At 49.9% G+C, this 19,937-nt stretch overlaps 1 protein-coding gene across 1 annotated transcript in view; it reads right to left on the bottom strand.

Moving 5' to 3' along the window:
- COL27A1 (collagen type XXVII alpha 1 chain) overlaps window positions 1–19,937 on the bottom strand; it is a 222,490-nt gene that overhangs the window by 122,116 nt on the left and 80,437 nt on the right. Inside the window, exons 13-14 of the mRNA XM_038745686.1 lie at window positions 4,264–4,317; window positions 903–947 (exon numbers count right to left, since the gene is read on the bottom strand). Coding sequence (XP_038601614.1) covers window positions 903–947; window positions 4,264–4,317 — 99 coding nt within the window. The remainder of the gene's footprint in view (window positions 1–902; window positions 948–4,263; window positions 4,318–19,937) is intronic.

A 19,937-nucleotide genomic window follows, 5' to 3' on the forward strand; every position in this document is an offset into this window, starting at 1 on the left:
GTCCTCTGCACACAGTAAATACTCAATAAATATGATTGATTGACCTGGGTTCTAATCTCAGCTCTGCCACTTGTCTACTGTGTGAACTTGGGCAAGTCAGTTAGCTTCTCTGTGCCTCAGTTGTCTCATCTGTAAAAAGGGGATTAAGACTGTGAACCCCATGCAGGACAGGGACTGCATCCAACCTGATTTGCTTGTATCAACCTTAGCGCTTAGTACAATGCAATCTCCTAGACTGTGAGCCCGCTGTTGGGTAGGGACCATCTCTATATGTTGCCAACTTGTACTTCCCAGCGCTTAGTGCAGTGCTCTGCACACAGTAAGCGCTCAATAAGTACGACTGAATGAATGAATGCAAGGCACATAGTGTTTAACAAATATCAAAATTATTATTATTATTGTTATTGTTACGATGGCCTCCCAGCAGTTAGGCTCCCAGGTCCTGGTTGGGATGTGCCAGTCTGGGAGAGACCCTGATTTTGCTTCTTGATCCCCTCCCACCTCCTTTACAGACACCCCTGCCCCATGCACAGTCCTGCCCCCAGGATCCAAGGTCCAATAACAGCTTGCTCCATCCTGTATTCTTCTCTCCTCCACCCTAATGCTCTGTTTCTCTGATATATTCTCCCTGAACCTTCCTTGCTCTCCCATTATTTTCCATTTCCTCCTTTTGGAGCCCCCTACCTTCCCTGCCCCAATAACCCCTCTAGAATATCTCTTCCCCTCTTCCCAAGTCATGCCCCCTTTCCCTCCCCACCTCCCCCCTGGACTGGGCCTTCCCTTCCTGGCTTTCCCCTGGTCCCCAGTTCCCCAGGCAGCCCACAGCCCCCCCCCCTCATCCCCCCGCTGCCCCTTACTCCCCAGACCCAAAAATGGTAACGTCCAGTTATTTCCATACTTACAATGAGTCCAGGAACACCAGGAGGGCCCGGGGCACCCAGTTCACCCTAAAAAGAAACCAAGATCGGCAAGGTTAGGGGGTGGGGGTGGGTGGCAGAAGGCACTTATGCCCCGAGGGCACTCCTAGACTCCAGACTGCACAACATCCTCTTGCCCAGGGAACACCATGTGGAGTAAACCTCCACTGCCCTCGAGGAGGCTGGATAAGCATCCTCTCAGCCTTAGTCTTCCCCAGACTAAATAAACTTGAAAAAAAATGAGCAAGGAAGGCATCTCAGCCAGATCAAGTGAGCTTGAAGCTATACAATAGCCCATCCTCTCAGGAGGGAGGTGGGGTTAATCTAATGATCTGTCCCAGTTCAGCGGGCAAAGGTTAAAGGTCAGGACCCACACATCCTAGTACCCAGCCCTTCTTTTTGGCTCTCTGGGTTGAGGCGGCAGGGAAATCCCCCATGGATTAGAAATGGCCCAGAGGAAGTGGGACTGTAGAGTTTCAGGCTGGGAAACCTGCCCCCTCCTTTTTCATCTCACTAATCTACTGCAGCCTAGCCGGCACATTCCACTCCTCTGGCACCAGCTTACTCACTGTGCCCTAACCTTGTCCATCTCACCGCCAACCCCTTTCCCACACCCTCCCCCTAGCCCGGAACTCCCTCCCCCTCCATCTTCACCATGCCACCACTCTCTCCACCTTCAAAGCATTACTAAGGTCATATCTCCTCCAAGAGTCCTTCCCCAATTAAGTCCCCTTTTCCCAGGCCTGCTCTCCCTTGCGGGTCATCTATGCCCTTAGATCTGTGACCTCTGAACAATTGATATTTACCTCAACCCAATCCCACAGCACTTACGTATGTATCTTCAAATTCATTATTGTAAATTACTTATTTATTCATAGTAATGTCCGTCTCCACCTCTAGATTGTAGGCTTCTTGTGGGCAGGGAACATGCCTGCTACTTCTGGTGATTTATACTCTCCCAAGTGATTAGTACAGTGCTCTGCACACAGTAAGCCCTTGATAAATAGCATTGGTTGACTGACTAGATAATGGAGCCTGGTAGGAGTGGTTGTGTAGGAGAGGAGCAGAAGCTGGTTTGAGAGGATGGTGGTGGAGGTAAGGGACAAGGTCTGTGTTGGGGGCGTGTGGGGGGTAGGGGGGAGGAGGAGGAGGGGTGAGGACGGAGATGCTGTCCTCAGGACAGCCTCGAGTTGGTTTGTCATGCATGCCTGAATTTCCCAGCCCTAGGCTAGGGAAACTGTCTACACTGGGGTCACCTATTAACTTCTTCCATTCTGGTTCTCCGCTCATCAATGTCCCACTAATCCTCTCCAGCCCCATCCCCTCCCCCGGTTGGATTAGAGAGAGAAATAGCCATTGAAGGGAGAGACCAGGAAGCCAGCGAGGCCAAACCCTTGGAGGTCTCTCTTTCCACGGTCTTCATTTGTGTCCCAAAAACCACATGTCGAATCATTCCCCTCTCCATTCCCACCATTACACTAAACAAAAAACAGAAGTAGGGGATGTGGGTTGGGGTGGGGGGAAAAGCAGGAATGGATGAAACAGAGACCGGGCCGTCAAGCCTAGCTCTGCCTTAGAGAAGCTGCTCTGTCTCTGTGGGCCACGGACCGCTGGATACAGAATATTTATTATTCTATTTATTTTATTTTGTTAATATATTTTGTCTTGTTGTCTGTCTCCCACTTCTAGACTGTGAGCCCATTGTTGGGTAGGGACCGTCTCTATATGTTGCCAATTTGTACTTCCCAAGCGCTTAGTACAGTGCTCTGCACACAGTAAGTGCTCAATAAATACGATTGAATGAATGAATGAATACCCATCCCAGGGCAGGGGGCGGGAGGTGGAGGCACTCACAGACCTAGAGATCAGGCTGGGTGGTGGGGAAGACAGCAGGGAAACGGACACTATTCTTATTCTTTCAAATGGATTTTTAGCAAGCCCAATCTCTGGTGGCCAGGGAGAGTTGGGAATCAGCCCACAGGTGCTTAGAAGGAAGCCACATTCAGGAATGGGCCATGGCACTGTCCAGCAGGGCACAGCTGGCTAGGACGGGAAGTAAAGAGTTCTATCCTGACCTGGGCATCCTATCCTGATCTGGCTCCACTAACAAAACAGCTCCACCGCCTTGATGCTGCCCCAAGCTTTACTCTCCTCAATCACTGATGACTCCAACCCTCATCTTGTGGGTTGGGGGACATATCTACTAATTCTACTGTATGGTACCCACCCAAGTGCTTAGTACAGTGCTCTACACATTGTAAGTATTCAATAAATTCCACTGATTGATCTCTCAACTCTAAATAGGAGGATGTTTGATGGGGAGGTGAAGAGGGTCAGGTCTCCAAGGCTCTGGGAGTATCAGTCAATCAACTGTATTTATTAAGTGCTTCCTGTGTGCTAAGCACTGTACTAAGCGCTTGGGAGAATAAAATATAAAGGAATTGGTAGACATATTCCCTGCCCACAATGAGCTTACAGTCTAGAGGGGAGACAGACATAAATAAATATACATAATATACATAAATAAATTAAATTATAGGTATGTGCCTAAGTGCTTTAGGGCTGATTCATGGAGAACTCACGAATCTCTTGAAGGACAACCGGAAGCATCTTGTTTTTGTTCAGAAACGAATGCTGGCCATAAATATTTAGAGAACGCCCAAGAAGATGAAAGCAGTGGGAGCCCAGGCCCCCGGGCTGCATCTGTGCATCCTCCTCCCCTCTCCTTGACCTTTTCCCACCGCTCCCTTTCCATTCCTCCACCAGCCCATCATGGTGAGGCCAGGCCTCAGGGGGGCCAGCCATGAGGGGGCTGGGGGAGCAGGATCCTGGCCCTGAGTCTGCTCCTTACTTCCAGTGGATCCTTAGGGCCGGACGCTACTGCTCTCTGAGCCTCAATTAAACCAGCTATGGGATCAAAGCTCCCATTGCTCTCTGACATTTAACAGTGAAGGAGCCCTTCTGGTTCATCTGTTTGTGTCTGGTCCCCAGATCATATCCCCATAAAGCCGCAGGACTGAGGGGGCTCTGAAACCCCCATGCAGGCTCCGGACACTAAAGGCCAGAGACAAAATCCAAGGCTGAAGGAGAGGCCCGGGATGAGAGGAAGAGAGCCAGGGTGCAGAAGAGGAAAAGAGGTGACATCTTCACCCCCTGAAGCTCTAGAGATGTTTAAGAAAACAGTGGAATTAACAGCTTGTGTAATAAATGGAAGCAATCACAAGCGGGACCTTAAAAAAACAAGCAGGCGGCTGTGTGAGTTCTTCCTGCCCTGGGCAGCGGACCTTCTGCCTCCTGTTTTGCTGCCGGCTCCCACCCGCCAACTAGAAAGCAAGCTGGCACTTACGGGGTTGCCATCTGTTCCGGGGGGTCCTCTTTCCCCGAAGTCTCCTGGGAAGCCCTGGGAGGGGAGAGAGAGGGATGGAGGTTGGGGGGTGGGGATGTGGGGAGAGAGAAACATTGATGAGCATTGCACAGCACCCTGATCACTTCAGATCTTAGTGCTGCCGATAGGGATGGACACTGGGAGTGGCACGGGTGCAGCTCCGTCAGAATGGGACCTGGCAGTGGATGCCCGAAAAGCACAGGCCAGGGATGCCCCATGGGGCATTTAGATAATGGTTCTCGGAAGCTCAGGACCCCAGGGACTGATCCTGCCTGGAGTTGGCTTTTGCTCAGAGCCTGAAGGGCCAACGAGTGAGTGTCAGATCCAGATCCCAGTTTCAGACAGGACTAGGCCTAAACGAGCCCAGATGCCCCGAGGAAGGGGAAGCCAGAGGACAGTTGGAAGCTGGTGGGTACGATGCCATGACCCGGGCACTGCCCGGGGAAGCTGTGGAGACATGAGGGTATGTGGTCTCTTGGGCTGACATGAAGGTAAGATAGCCAGCTCCTCCTGCCTCCCTCCTGCCCCCCAGTTGCCATCTTCCTGCCACCCGCCAAAGAGCTAAAAAGAAGAGTGGCAGTGGTGCCTCAGTGATGGGAACCTGGGGAAGAGGAGAGACTGTAGTGTACGGAGGGCAGGAAGGACCGGGTGGCAGGGGCGGGCAGCAGGGAAGGGATATTGGATTCTTGAGACAGTCTGGTTGGCATTTTCATGCCGGGCGGGGGCTGTGTCCTGTACAGCTCCTGGTCCAGTGTACAGAATCCATTGCCTAGGGCCCTCTGACTGCTGAAAAGGGGCCTGAGCCGGGGTGGAGGGTACCTTCTGATCGGGCAGGATCAAGCCCCCCTCCCCGCCTGCCCCAGGTACCCTAGGGGGCTTCATGGGTGGGGCACACTCTCCCCAGTCCCTGGGAAAGGAGTCCTGAGACTGTCACCAGTAGAAAGAGTTTGAGTGGAGAAGGGGCAACATGGAGGCTGAGTCTTGCTCTCTGCAAAAGCAGAGGCCCAGGAGCCCATCTTTGCGTTTTTTCAGGAATGTCCTTCTGGAGGAGTTTCCTGGAAGGAGAGGAGCTGGAGACAGGAGGAGGGAGCAGGCTTTCTAACCCCTCCTCTCCCTGGATGGGTGCCACACCTTCAGAAGAAAGGAGTCCAGCCTCCTAGCAGAGCAGACTGTGTTAGTGATGGGAAAACCCAGTGGAGTTTGGGAGAACTTGCGGAAAGAAAAGAAAGAGGTCTATAGTTTGGGAAAACCTCTCCTCTTCTTTCTTTTTCTCCCTCACTGCCCTTCCTCTCCTACCAACCTTCCTTCTCCTCCCTCCCCTACTGACCTCCCCACCTCACCCAGATTTGAACCATTGTTTTTCCAAGATAAATATAATAAAAAACAAACCATATGTTTTTCTTACTATGTAGAAGCATGAGCTACTCAAACAATAAAGATTCATGTGAAGAATAATTCCTACCCAAGTTTCTAGGGCTACCAGGAGAATAAAATTTAAAAAAAATTCCAAAAACAGAACCAAGCTACAGTGTAGAGCTCAGGGAGTTCAGTTTAGGCAGAAAGAAGTAGGAGAGATTTGTCTCGCTCCTCCTTGACCCCCACAAGTCCAGCCCAGCAAAGATTCCCCTCCAAACTCAGCTCTGACACCCTCCCCTTCCAAGAAGCCCGCCCTGGTGAGCTGAGCCCCGGAGTAAAACCCTCCTCTCTCTTTCCAGACCCCTGTCCTGTCCCAGCTCCCCATTAAAGAGAAACAAAGGGCCAAGCTCCAGGGAGAGGTCATTACAGGGGGTGGTTGGCTAACCAGATTGACCGACAGGCCAGCCAAACTGAGACCAGTCTGGACAATCTGGACAATTATTATCAAAATAAAAGAAAAAAGTTTAAGTAACACAGCCCAACCCAGGAGAGTCTCACCCAGTTTTGCTTGGCTAGAAAAGGTTTCGTTTTTCTGAACTAATTTTAGCCCCAACCAGCTCAGACTGACCCTCTCTTCCACTCTGGGTTATTGGCCAGTTTGGCTTGGCCCTGATCATGGGGCCAGATTCAGGACTGGGGCTCAGTATGTTTCTGTCAATCAGGAGGAGGAGAGAGGGAGAGAGAAGAAGGTGGAGGAGGAGTAAGAGGAAAGGGACGGGGAGGAGGAGAAGGAGGAGTAAGAGGAAAGGGAGGAGGAGTGGGGAGGAGGAGGAAGATGCTGACAGTAATATGCCTTTTTTCTGGACACAGCTTGGCTCAATACAAAGTCTCATCAGATTCAATCCACACGTTGGAACCTATGATTTGTGAGGGGGGTTGAATTTCCACCCGGTTTCCTCTTACACAAGGATCTACATGCCCCAGAGGCAGCCAGATCAGCGGAGAAGAGTCTCTTTTGGCTTCTTGCTCCTATGCCTCAGTTTCCTAGATGAAAACTGGTCTCAGCCCAGTCTCTTTCTCCTCCAACCTCACCCCATCATATCCTACTATTTCCCTCTCCCACCCCTGCCTTAGCCCTCAGAGGCTGGAACTGACAATCCCCATCAAAATCAAGACCCTTCATCTTTAGCTGGGTGCCAGCCCTCCCCTTAACTGGGCCTTGACTGGTGCCAATCCTGGCCTGCGGGGGAGTGCCCAGGAGGCTGGGTGCCTCAGCCAAGGTGGCAGAGCGGGGAGACCTGGAGGAGAGCAAATGTCGGGCACGGATGCCGGTCGGCTCGCTGATCTGACATGAGGTTGGCAGCCGCTAGAAGAATTAAAAATGGGCCTGTGCTCGTGATGTGGGAGCCAGAACAGCATGGGGGAGCTGCTCCGGCCAGGCGCTCTCTCCTCCTCCTGCCACTTCTGCTGCTGCAACCCAGGCCTTTTCTGCTCTTTAATTGCGGCCATGCACCGCACCTGCCTGGGACTGACCCCTGGCATACCATGTGTCCAACAGGGAGTTGGGCCAGACCGGCCCAGAAGTAGAACAGCCTGGTGAAAAGCAGCATGGCCTACTAAAAAGGGCCTGGGTTTGGGAGCCAGAGTACCTGGATTCTAATCCCACCTCTGCCACTTGTCTGCTGTGTGACCTTAGGCAAGTCATGTCACTTCTCTGTGTCTCAGTTTCTCATAAAAAGGGGATTAAATCCTCCTCCCTCTGATTTAGACTTTGTACCCCATGTGGGACAGGACTGTGTTCAACCTGGTGATCTTGTATCTACCTCAGAATTTAGTATAGTGGCTGGCACGTAGTAAGCACTTAACAAGTACTCTAAAACAAAACAAACTCCGGGGAAATGAGCCTAGATACCCCCACCTGGGAGATAGTCCAGAGGGTGTCACAAGGCCTTCCCAAACTGAGCCCCCTCCTTCCTCTCCCCCTCCTCCCCCTCCCCCCCACCTTACCTCCTTCCCCTCCCCACAGCACCTGCATATATGTTTGTACATATTTATTACTATATTTATTTTACTTGTACATATTTACTATTCTATTTATTTTATTTTGTTAATATGTTTTGTTTTGTTGTCTGTCTCCCCATTCTACACTGCGAGCCCGCTGTTGGGTAGGGACCATCTCTATATGTTGCCAACTTGTACTTCCCAAGCGCTTAGTACAGTGTTCTGCACACAGTAAGCGCTCAATAAATACAATTGAATGAATGAACGAATGAACTCAGCTCACCCTTTTGTAGACATTGCAAGGGTCGGGGGGGGTCCCAAGAACTCTGCCAGGAAAGGGGAGAGTGGAATTCTCAGATCCTGTCCCTATTCCCTAGGGTCTCTCTACCCATCAAGGGGAGGTCCCATAATGCATACTATTTCAGGCAAAGGGGTAGGATTTTTTCACCCATCTTTAAACAGACAGTGCTTCCCATACAGAAAACATTCCATAAATACTATTTATTGATCAACTGTTCGATGGATTGATTATCCTGCAACTCCAGCTTTTTCCCCAGCTGGTGGATAACAGCCCGGATTCCTGTGGCCTGACAGCCTATGCAGGGATGGGAAGCCCCCATCCTGGAATATTTCCCTTCAGGACATGGCCTGAGCGGAGCTGGGGTCTCCAGCTCTAAGCCTCTGCTTTCCCCACAGTGTTCTGGCCTGGTCGTTCCCCTCTCAAACTGACTTCTACTGGGCTCAGCACAAACAGTCCCTGCCAGGAGGGGTATGGGGGCACCCAGGCAGTGGGACTCAACCAGTTGCCTCTGGGCACGACAGCTTCCAGTTGGCACAGTCAACAGGCTGCAGGGAGTTGTGGCTGGAGAGAGCCATTCCCAGACTAATCGGAAAAATGGAAAGTTGGAAAAAAGAGGAGGAAAAAAATAGATTTACCTCTCAGTAGAAAGAATAAAAACTGCCATTCAGGAGGGAGAGAGAGAGAGAGAGAGAGAGAGAGAGAGAGAGAGAGAGAGAGAGAGAGAGAAGAGAACCTGTTTGCAAAATCAGTTGAACAGGACAACATGACATTAATTCTCTGATGGAATAAAGAGGGATCACTCTGTTGGCTTAGCTTCTGGATATAGAACACACACACAAACACACTCTCTCTCTCACATACGCAGTGACTCCCAGAAACTTAACTTGGAGGTGCTATGATCTCAGAATCCCTGAAGGGCCTCGTCTCTCAAGCCCACAACCTTGGCATTATCCCTGACTACTCTCTCTCTTTCAACAACCATATTCAGTCTGTCATCAAATCCTGTCTATTCTTCTCCACATCTCCTTGTGGTGGATTCCCCATCCTCTTCATCCAAACTATCATCCTGGTCCAAGCACTTGTCATATCCCAACTTGGCCTCCGCATCAGTGTCCTCACTGACCTTCCAACGACTCCTCTCCAATCCATGTTTCTCTACACCACCTGGATCATTTTTCTACAACATCATTTTGTGCACATCTTCCCACTCCTCAAAATCCTCCAATGGTTGCCTATTCCTGTCAGCATCAAGCAGAGATAATCATTAGCGTTAAGGCCCTCAAACAGCTCTTTCCCCATTTCTTATCCTCACTCCTCTCTCACTACAACCCAGATCACACATTTTGCTCACTGTGCCTTGTTCTTGTCTCTCTTAATAATAATAATACTGGTATTTTGTAAGTGCTTACTACATGCAAAGCACTGTTCTAAGCGCTGGGGAGGTTACAAGGTGATCAGGTTGTCCCACGGGGGGCTCACAGTTTTAATCCCCATTTTCCAGAGTAACTGAGGCCCAGAGAAGTGAAGTGACTTGCCCAACGTCACCCAGTTGACTTTGCTCTCTTGCTGCCAACCTCTTGCTCATGGGCTTCCCTTCTGCCTTGAAGGGAAGCCAAGAAAGGGACAGAGAATGTCCCTTCTTCCCTCCCCCTTCACATCTCCCCATCTTCAAGGACCTTCTGAAAACTCCTCTCCTCCAAGGGGCCTTCCCTGATCATCTCTGCATCTTGGGTGCTCTGTCCCTTGGTGAATGCCAGGCAGGAAGGGGAATTTATATCACCAAAAACTTCCCCAGCTGAGCTTCCTGGGCTACCTCTGCTCTGAACCTCATCCTTTGCTGGGCTCAAATCTAGGTTTCTTACCCATTTTTCCTATCTTAAAATTACATATTATATCTTCAAAATATATATGATAAATTCATTTATTCACATTAATGTTTATTTCCCCCTCTAGATTGTAAGCTTATTGTGAGTAGGGAACGTGTCTGCTAATTCTGTTGTATTCTCCCAAGCCCTTAATACAGTGCTCTGCCCCTAGTAAGTGCTCAATATATACAACTGATTTATTGATTGATAGATCTAGGTCAGGGCTGTGGCTTTTGTCTCTCCTTACTTGTATTTGGCTTGCTGTAATAAAAGTTACGGGCCTCAAAGATCCCGGCAGTGGCTTTTCCCTGACTGGAAGTGGTCAGAGAAGTGATCAAGAAGGACAGACCCAGGGCCAGGCAGGAGAGGGAGGAGGGGTCCGGTCAGGGAGGTCTGCAGGAAATTCAAATTGCCCCAAGCAATTGGCACAGAGAGGGGAAATGAAGCAGTGAAAAGTAAGCAAGCTGAATTCAAATCCAATCTTCTCCATAGAGTCTCCAGAGGGCAGAGAAGCAGTTTGAAAAGCAGTTGGTGGTTTATGAGAGGAGGGGAGGAGGCATAGTGCTGTTGGCAGAGGGGAAGGGGGAGTTGAGGAGAAAGGGCTCTGTTTGGCTAAGATTTTGGACCCCTGTGGGACTTTGGAGAATTGAAATGGAACCATTGGTGTCAAATGGCTCCCCCTCCTCCTCCCCGGGGGAGCTGGATGCTGGCCCCCTGTCTTTGGAGGATCCTTGGGTAGCAAAGTGGGGCTGGTGGGAAGTCAGAGGGTTGTTCGGTGGGCACCTGGACTCGGGCAGGATCCAACCTTCACCCCTCCAGCCTGCAGTTGGCAAAGACAACAGATTATGAATTTCTTACCATCTGCCCAAAAAGGGACAGAGAATGTCCCTAGAACACAAAGAGCGAGGCAGTGGAGTCTCCAGGCCCAGAAAGCAGAAGCATAAATTAAGGAGAGATTCTGTGGGTAAAGCGGGGCTGGCAGGGGTTGGTTCTTTTGGGATCACCCCCGAGTCTTGTCAGTTTGGAGAGACAGCTCTCTGCTTCTTGCACTTTTCTCCATAGGAACGGACAGGAAGGCTTTCCCCAAAAAGGCCTCAGTTACCTCATCTGTAAAATGAGGATTAAATTGTCCTCCTTCCAACTTGGACTGTGAGGTCCATATGGGACAGAGACTGTGCCCAAACGGATTAATTTGTATGTACCCCAGCACTCAGTGCAGTGTGTGGAAAAAGTAAGTGCTTAAAAAGTATCATAGAACAAACAAACAGACCAGAGGTTCCAGAAAACAGACTGTAGCGTTCTCCACTCCTGAGTCCCTGACAGTGATGGGGAGAAAGCCGAATGACAAGACATCGAATGTCCAGTCTGTATTTATGTGTGTGTGGGGGGGTATAAATGTGCATATGTGAGGGCCCGTGTGCCTGTTTCTACATGTGTGTGTGTATAATTGTGTATATGTGTTGTATGTACACATGGGCGTGTATGTGTATGTGTGTGTGTGAAAACATCTGACTCTGTTTAAATCTCCTCCCTGCAGGAATAGAGGAGGGAGGCTGGCAGCTGCTCTGTTGGAGACTTCTAGCAGGTTTCTCGCCAATCAGATCTTGATCCAAAAACAAGATTTTATTTTCCTGTTGGCCCAACATAGGCCATTTGGAGTCACCCAGCCCTGTCTGAGCAGGGAGACGTGGGCCAACTGGCTGTGGCCAGGTGAGGCAGTGCCCAGGGCACCTCCCCAAAGGAGGCAGAGGCCCGTGGAGCAAGCTTATAAAGCGAGTGGTGAGGTCGAGGTGGCCTGGAGGGAGGAGGAGGGCGTCAAGAGGTGAAGGCAGAAATCAAGGAGCCTTCCATCCTTGGTACTTCTGCTTGCTCCCTTCACATCTCTCACACCTTCCTCCATTGCCAGGAGCAGGTCCTTGATGCCAGCCCCAGTCCCCTTCTTGCTCCTGCAATGGAGGGGCCAGAGAGGGGCAAGGCTTTGGTAAGGGGAGAAGTGCATCTTCAAAAAGGAAATTACTTCTAATTGGAAAGCTGAACCCCAGCTAACTCTGTCCAGATGACCTCTAGTCAACACTGCAGTTCCCCTATGGTCCCATCATCCCTGCTGAGAGCCCTTCAGTAACCTGTATTTGCAGGCTTGATTTCTGGAATCTCATTAGTGATTGGTCTTTCCAGGCTTGACTTCTGGAATCTCATTAGTGATTAGTCTTTCCAGGCTCAACTTCTAGAATCTCATTAGTGATCGGTCTTTCCAGGCTTGACTTCTGCAAGCTCATCTTGAGTTGGTCTCTCCAGGCTTGGTTTAGGGAATCTTATCAAGGATTGGTCTTTTCAGGCATGATCTCTAGACTGTTATTACTGACTGATGTTCCCAAGATTGGCTTCTCACAATCTCATCAAGGACTGGTCTTTCCAGGCTTGGTTTTTGGACTCTCATTAGAGATTGATGTTTCCAAACTCAACTTCTGATTATCTCAACCAGGTTCGTTTACCCAGGGTTGGCTTCTGGAATCTCATCAGGGACTAGCTATGGATGTGCCACAAGGCAAACAAGCTCTGAACCCAGTCACCTTGTCCTGGCGTATCAGGCCCCAAATGATCAGCCTCTCTGTAGATAGGGATGCATGAGGATCACAGGAAGGAGGTTCCCCAACTTGTTCCCTGCACCTGCTGCAGCCTTGCCTGTGAACTACTTCTGACGTATTTCAATTTCCTTTTGTCCATCCAACCAGTCCCTGCACCTCCAATATGGAGTTTTCATATGTCCATTCTCTTGGTGCACTGACTCCCCGATTGTCAAACATAATCCTGGCCCAGTTTCATTTCACATCCCATCTGCACCAGGTAAGAAGACTTTCCCTTAGCAGGCTGGGCAAATCCCCATAATGCCAGCCTCCTTTTGGGAGGTTATCTATCGGATTTTACAACAGGCTGCGTGATCTTCAGCCAGCCTCTCCTCTGTCCTGCACTAATATGACATGTCCAGTATGTTTCCTTTAAGTGTCCAGCCTCCTCCGGCTGAGGCCCCTGCCTCTGCCTTCTAAACTTCAAGTGCAGTGTCTGAGTTTCACAGACACAGGAAGGGAACACAATGGCTCTGGACCAATTTGGGGAGTCAGGGTCCCCCAGGGAAACTCTCTGGCTTTGTAGCTCAGTAGGGCAGGCATCCACAAAAATAGCGACCATATGATATCAGGCACAGCATGTGTGGTGTCATGTGGGGCCCATTTTGTGGGGTTTGGATACCGTCATTGGCTGCTCTTGGGTGGAGCTTCCTAGAGCTTTTCTGGGGATTGGTGAGTTTTTTATTTTCTGTGGTCCTTTTTAAGTGCCCACTTTATGCCAAAGTCTCTCTGGGGACATATAAGATAATCAGGTTGGACGCAGTTCTTGCCCCACATAGGACTTGCAGTGTGGAAGGGAGGACTGGTTTTGAATCCTCTTTTTAGAGGTGAGGAAACTGAAGCATAGAAAAGTGAAATGACTTACCCAACCTTTCAGAGCAGACAAGTGGCAGAACCAGGATTAGAACCCATGTCCTCTGACCTATGCTCTTTCCACTAGACCGCACTGTTTCTGTGTGACATCACTAGGAGGTGGGAGAGAGAGTGGGAACGGGGAGTCCTACCTTACCCATTTCAAATTCTCTTGCTTCAGGTCTCTGGCTCACCCAGAGTCTGGGTCTTGGGCTCTCCTGTGCCAGAGAGACTGGGCTTCAGGCTTGTTCAATGTAGTGCGTGATGTGTTTCCTTTACATACTTTTAACTGGGACCGTCCCCCTGTCTGGTTGCTTGGGACTCTGTGTGGGGAAGAAGATAACGCAGTCCAGGCAGGCTTGCCAAAACCTGGGAATGAATTGGGGGCCCTTTGCTCTCCCAGCTGTAGCGTTTTGGCTCCTTTCCAATCAGGCTAATTCAGCCATTCACGGTCCCCACCCTGGCCTCAGGAATGTGGTTTCTGCACTGGGCTGGGGCCTAGGAGAGCCAATAGCCAAAGAGAAACTGAGAAAATTGAGCTTCAAGGCAGTCAAGATCAGCTAGTTAGCAGGTGAGCTATGTTGAGGGTGAAGCTCCCTGTTGTTGTCCCACTCAAGACATATTTTCCTGTTGTTCCGGAATCCACAGTTGCTCCTGAGAGACTCGGGTGCCAGGTATAGAGCAAAGCTTTTTTTGTTGTTGTAATGGTATTTGTTAAGCACTTACTGTGTGCCAGGCACTGCACTAAGCACTGGGGTAGATATCAGCTAATCAGGTTGGACACAGTCCATGTCCTACATGGGGCTCCCAGTCTTAATCCCCATTTTACAGATGAGGTAACTGAGGTACAGGGAAGTGAAGTGACTTGCCCAAGATCACACAGCAGACAAGTGGAGGAGCTGGGATTAGAACCCAGGTCTTTCTAACTCCCAGGCCTGTGTTCTATCCACTAAGCCATGCTGCTTCTCTGAAGCCAAGCCAAAACCTCTTCAGTGACTCAGACATCAAAAAATCCTTGGAGAAAGGCTGTCGAAGCAAGTCACAATTAGAAAGCTCCACGAAAGCAATTTCCTAACCTTCCCTGAAAACCCCTTCAAATGTTCATCAACATTCACCAACATGAGCCACTGCCTTAGTCTAACTTGAATCCTTCACACTGCATTTCTTCTGTCCTCAACGACAGCATACTCTGGGGGATACTTTCTACATTAATACAGGGCTAAGCACTTAGTCCAGTGCTCTGCCCATAGTAAGTACTCAATAAATACCACTGATGATTAGAAGGCCATCATCAGGTTTCTCTGCACTCCTCCATCTTCTCCCACTCCCTCCCAGAACCATCTATCTCAGCCCAAATTGGACTGCTGCAGGGCACCTCGACATTGGTCAAGGATACCCTGAAGTCTCAGTGCTGGTGACCTCTCAGGGTCCTCTATCACTTCTAACCCAGGTTAAGAGACCTCCCCTGGGGGGATGCCCATTCTAGGGTTTGCCTCCAAAAGTGAGTTACAACAGAAAGTAATAACAACTGGATCTATCCGCTGGCTCTCAAGATCAGAGGTCACGTCAGGAGAAGGCCTTTAGACTCCAGTTCCTTCTTGGTAAGTTCACCAATCTACATTGCCACGTCTCTTAAGTCTCCCATTTGCCAAGACCCGAAGCCTTTTCAGCCCCAGCAATCAGGGATGGAAAATAAAATGCAGACAACTTGAGAGACGAACCCAATGGACCATTCCAATTTTGATCTGAAGGCTCTCGACTAGGATAAAGAGGGATCAGTGTCCAGATGTGGGTATCTTTCCTGTCCTCATTCTCCAAGCTCAGCAGCAAAACATATTGGCTCTCACGTAGTCTAGACAGAAGCCAGAGCCAAGTTTTCAACCTCCACCTGGATTCCCTGGTGAAAATCACGGGTTTCTTTTAAAGCACGAAAACAAGCAACGTCTCCAGCCTCTTATCACAGGGAGACGGGGTGTAGGGAATGAGTGTGATTACGGCTGAGTCTGCCTGGGGAAACCTAGCATCAGTTCGAAAACATTTTACAAAGTCCACAAGCTTTTCAATGGCCTATGTAATCAGTGTAGTCAGCCAGGCAATGCTAGAAGGATTTGCCCCTGGCACTTTTTGCTGAGATTTGTCACGGAGAGTTGGAAAAGCAATAGACTGAATCTGCGTACCCTGGGTATTTTGCAATGGGTTGGGTGCCTTCTGATTGGCCTGTGAAGCTGCCCAGTGAGACCTATGGCCAGGAGGCACTGGCCCCTCCGTGCTACTCCCTCCACCCTACTGCCAGCCTGCCTGGACTCTGGGGGATGCCCAAGACCCTCCAGAGGGCAACCAGATGGACGAAGCACAAGGCTGAGGTTTGGGAAAGGCTGACATGTAGTCAGTGGCATTGGTGGGGGCTGGCTAGAGGAGACCCCCAGGAGGCTGTGCCCAGGGCTGACAAGGAGGCAAAAATCTAGTGTGGGACTCCTGTCAGAAAAAGGTTTTAGGTTCCGAGTGAGGGGGCGGGTTAAGCAGTTCTGTTCCTAAGACAAACCCCACTTCCTCCTCGCCTGTCACTGTGGGCACGGAATGTGTTATTATATTGTACCCTCCCAAGTGCATAGTACAGTGCTCTGCACCCAGTAAGCACTCGATAAATATGACTAATACTACATACGATTGACAGCCAGCCAGAAACGGCCCTGTTCCCCAACCAGAGGAGGGATCCCAAGTTGGTGATTGACCCCCATGTGCTAAGCCTCCAAGTCCAGCCCTGCTCAGACAGGCCTGATCTCAGAAGACAGGCCCATAGCACACATTAATCTGGGATGTATGGGGGGAGGCCTGCTAACGTTGTCTTGGGGCTCAAAGTAGGTACTTATCTTATGCAAACTGGAACAAAAGAAGAGCCAACTTTAACAAAGACACAGACAATGTGCCCACTCAGTAATTTAACAAATGTAACGTGAAGTCTGGGCATCCTAAAGGCCTACAGGAAAGGGGTCTCTGTGGAAATCTATAGTGCTTCCATGGTCAGAGAGTACATTTCTGGGTGGATCTTTGACACCTTCCTTTGTTCCAGAGCCATTGCTTTCCCTTCCCACATCTCTTTAAACTCAAAATGCTCAGATTCCTGGACCATGTTCACCTGAGCTGTAACTATTGCCTGATGGCTTCATGCTCTGAACATAAGAAATCACATTAGAAAACATTAAATCATGTTAGGTAATGATACCATGGATGTGCTGGGCTCTGCAGCTGTTTTTCTGGTGGAAGATTAAGTTTATTTTCTCAGGCTTGGATGGTGACGTGCGGCCTAGACACTGTTTAACTAAGGGCTCCCCATGCCAAATACAGCTTTAAGTGGGGTCTTTCAGCTGCTCGGGTGGATGGCAGAGACAGAATGACAGACCAACCTTGGTCTTCACACCCGACAATCTCGAGATTTCTGCCTAGGCTAGGTATCACACCTGAGCCTCTGCAGGTTGAGGGGGAAACAATTAGCTGGCAGAATTGGTCAGCACAGAAACAATCCAAAGAATGTGGGACACAAAAAACCCTGCTTCTAGTTTATCCAGGGAATCACCTCTGTTGCCCAGTGCTTCTCTAAAGACTCAGTCTTGGCTCCCTGGGCATGAGTGGGGATTCTAGGGGCCAAAGGAATAAATATCTTGCCTAAGGTCATGGAGGGATCAGACTAGTTGGGGAGCAGAACCCATCGGGCCCCATTGCTTGGGGCTGGGTGCTGACACTGGACCATAAGAACAGTGCTTGCCACATGATAAGCGCTTAACAAATACCATAATTAATCAATGAATGACTCCTCTCCTTCCCTGGTGCAGTCAACCAAGCTTGCGCCCATCCTGAAAACTTTCAGGATCTGGTCATAATGTAAACCAGTCTGCTGTGCCGTAACCCACAGACGATTCCCACCAATATGCAATTAATAGTATTTATCAAGTGCTTACTACGTGCAGAACACTGTTCTAAACTTTTGGGAGCAAACAATACCAGAGAACAAGTAGACACCTTCCCTGCCTATAATGAGGTTACATTTATGGAGAACACTGATATTATAATAATAATGATGGCATTTGTTAAGTGCTTACTATGTGCCAGGCACTGTTCTATTAGAGAAGCAGTGTGGTCAGGGGAAAAAACATGGGAGTCAAAGGACCCGAGTTCTAATTTTAGCTTTGCCATGAATCTGCTGTGTGACCTGGGGCAAATCAATTAACTTCTCTGTGCCTCAGTTATCTCATCTGTAAAATGGGAATTCAATCTTACACCCTCCTACTTAGACTGTGAGCCTCATGTAGGACAGAGACTGTGTCCAAACTGATTAAATTGTAACTACCCCAGTGCTTAGAACAGTGCTAAGCACTTTACCAGTACCATAATTATTATTACTATGATAGTGGATAATTTGCTCCAAAATACACAAGCGCGTGAACACACACACACACACACACACACACACACACACACACACACACACTCATTCACTCCATCTTCTGCATCATCTCAGCAGCTGCAGTTCCTCCCCCGGTGCCCCTGCCCTACAGGAGCTCATGCCAGGTTTGGGGTGGGGATAGGGCTGAGTGAGAGTAGTCTTTCCTGCCCCAACATCACCAAGGGAAAGTCTGGAGCCCCACAGATCCCCAGGGATATGAAGCTTTCAGGGCAGTGCCCATCTCCTCTTCCTCCCCTTCTTCCTCCTCCACCTCCAGATCCATGAAGAACTGGGCAGCCCCGGCATGGGGAGTGGGGTCATGAACAGGTAATCTTTTCCATCTCTGGGGGAAAACTGTGCCCCTTTTCCCAGTCCTTTCTAAGAGGGAGGGGTGACTGGGGAGGGGTGGAAAAAGCACTCAGGTTAAACATCCATTAATATGACCGCGGAATGCTGCTAAAAGTCAAAAAATGCTTTTAACCAGAATACCACCCAGGTGGCAAGAAGGCTTTGGGGTGGGTCAGAGGGAGAGCTGCCTCTACCCTGCCACCCTGGAATAGCTATTCTGGGGTTTTATTGTCTAGCGTAGCCGAAGACAAGGGGCTGCCAGTCAGAGGTGAACTGATAGAGATACAAAGAGAGAGAGAGACAGGGAGAGATGGAAACAAAGAGAGAGACAGCATGTATGTACATGCATGAATGGTGTTCAGCAGCATCATCCCATCACAGCACACGGGACCACCCTCTTCCCCTTCCCTGATCCTCCCCAGGTCAGAATGGCATCTCTACCTCCCCTGCCCAGAGCACGCTGGCCTGCCCAGCTGCCGTCAAAAAGAGAATGGAAAATCGCGGCGGCTCCCAGGCCAAGCCTGGAGCTGTTCTCTATGCATCGCTGGTTTGCGGCTGCTTTTGTTGGTGGTAGGACAGGGAGGGGCCAGGGGGATGGCTGGTGAGCGGCCAGGAGCCGTTCAAAGCTGTGGCAGCAGACGGAGTGAAGATGGATGTTGGGATGGGTCAGGGGCTGCTCGTGCCAGGCGGTAATGTCCGCCCCCAGAAACTGACTCTGCAGTGGTAGTGGGCTCCGGAGAACCTTGCTCTCCTTCTTCCAACCCCCACCCATCCTGGCTCCGCTTTGGCTCACCGCCAGCCGGGAGCTGATGCTGGAGTGGCTCAAACTGAGCCTGCATCCTCAGTGAGGGGACCAAGCCTCTTTCCTTCAGCAAGGTCAGTTGTGGGCTTCTGCCTGGCTGTGGGGTCTCACTGCCTGGCCTCCCTTCAACCAGGCCTCAGGCCGGCTCTGATGTGAGTATTCTGAAAAGTGGGGCAGACATGGAGATGGATGGCCCATCTGGGACTCCGAGGGGCTGGGTCCGAGTTTGGGAACACAGGGCCCAGACGTCTATGAGCCCTTTGAAAGGGCGGTGGCCTAACTCACTGGGTCTACCTCACAAATAAGGCCTTCTACTTCTGCAACTGGGCAGGGAATGTGTCTGTTATGTTGTTATATTGCACTCTCCCAAGCACTTAGTAAGCACTTTGTCTCCTAGTGATTTGATTTGAGCTTTGGAGTCAGAGGTCACGGGTTCAAATCCCAGCTCCGCCAATTGTCAGCTATGTGACTCTGGGCAAGCCACTTAACTTCTCTGGGCCTCAGTTACCTCATCTGTAAAATGAGGATTAAGACTGTGAGCCCCCCGTGGGACAACCTGATCACCTTGTAACCTCCCCAGCGCTTAGAACAGTGCGTTACACATAGTAAGTGCTTAATAAATGCCATCATCATCATCTATCATCCTAGGTTTTGGGCCAAAAATTGTCACTCCAGCTTCACCCATCAACTCTCCTCCTCCTCCTCCTCTTCTTCCTCTGCCTCTTCCTCAATCAAAGCCTGAACTAGATCAGAAAGATGTCCCCCACCAGCCTGCCTGTCTCTCATTTCCCCTTCTCTCCCTTCCACGTCTCTTAGTAAATTTCTCACTCTCTTATAAAAATGTAACCATGAACTTCTTTCCTTCCTCCTATGCTAGAAGCCTGGCAGCTACCTCTATACGCTTCTCCTTGAAAAATGATGAAACTCCCAGAGATCCAGGACTGGAGGAATCCTTCAGAGGCCATCTGGTTCATCCCCCTTTTTCTGGACAGGACTGTGTCTCATTTAATTCACATGTCTATTATGTCCTACCCCATCCTGTCAG

The sequence above is a fragment of the Tachyglossus aculeatus genome, chromosome 4 (genome assembly GCF_015852505.1).
Source record: "Tachyglossus aculeatus isolate mTacAcu1 chromosome 4, mTacAcu1.pri, whole genome shotgun sequence".
NCBI classification, from domain to species: Eukaryota; Metazoa; Chordata; class Mammalia; order Monotremata; family Tachyglossidae; genus Tachyglossus; species Tachyglossus aculeatus.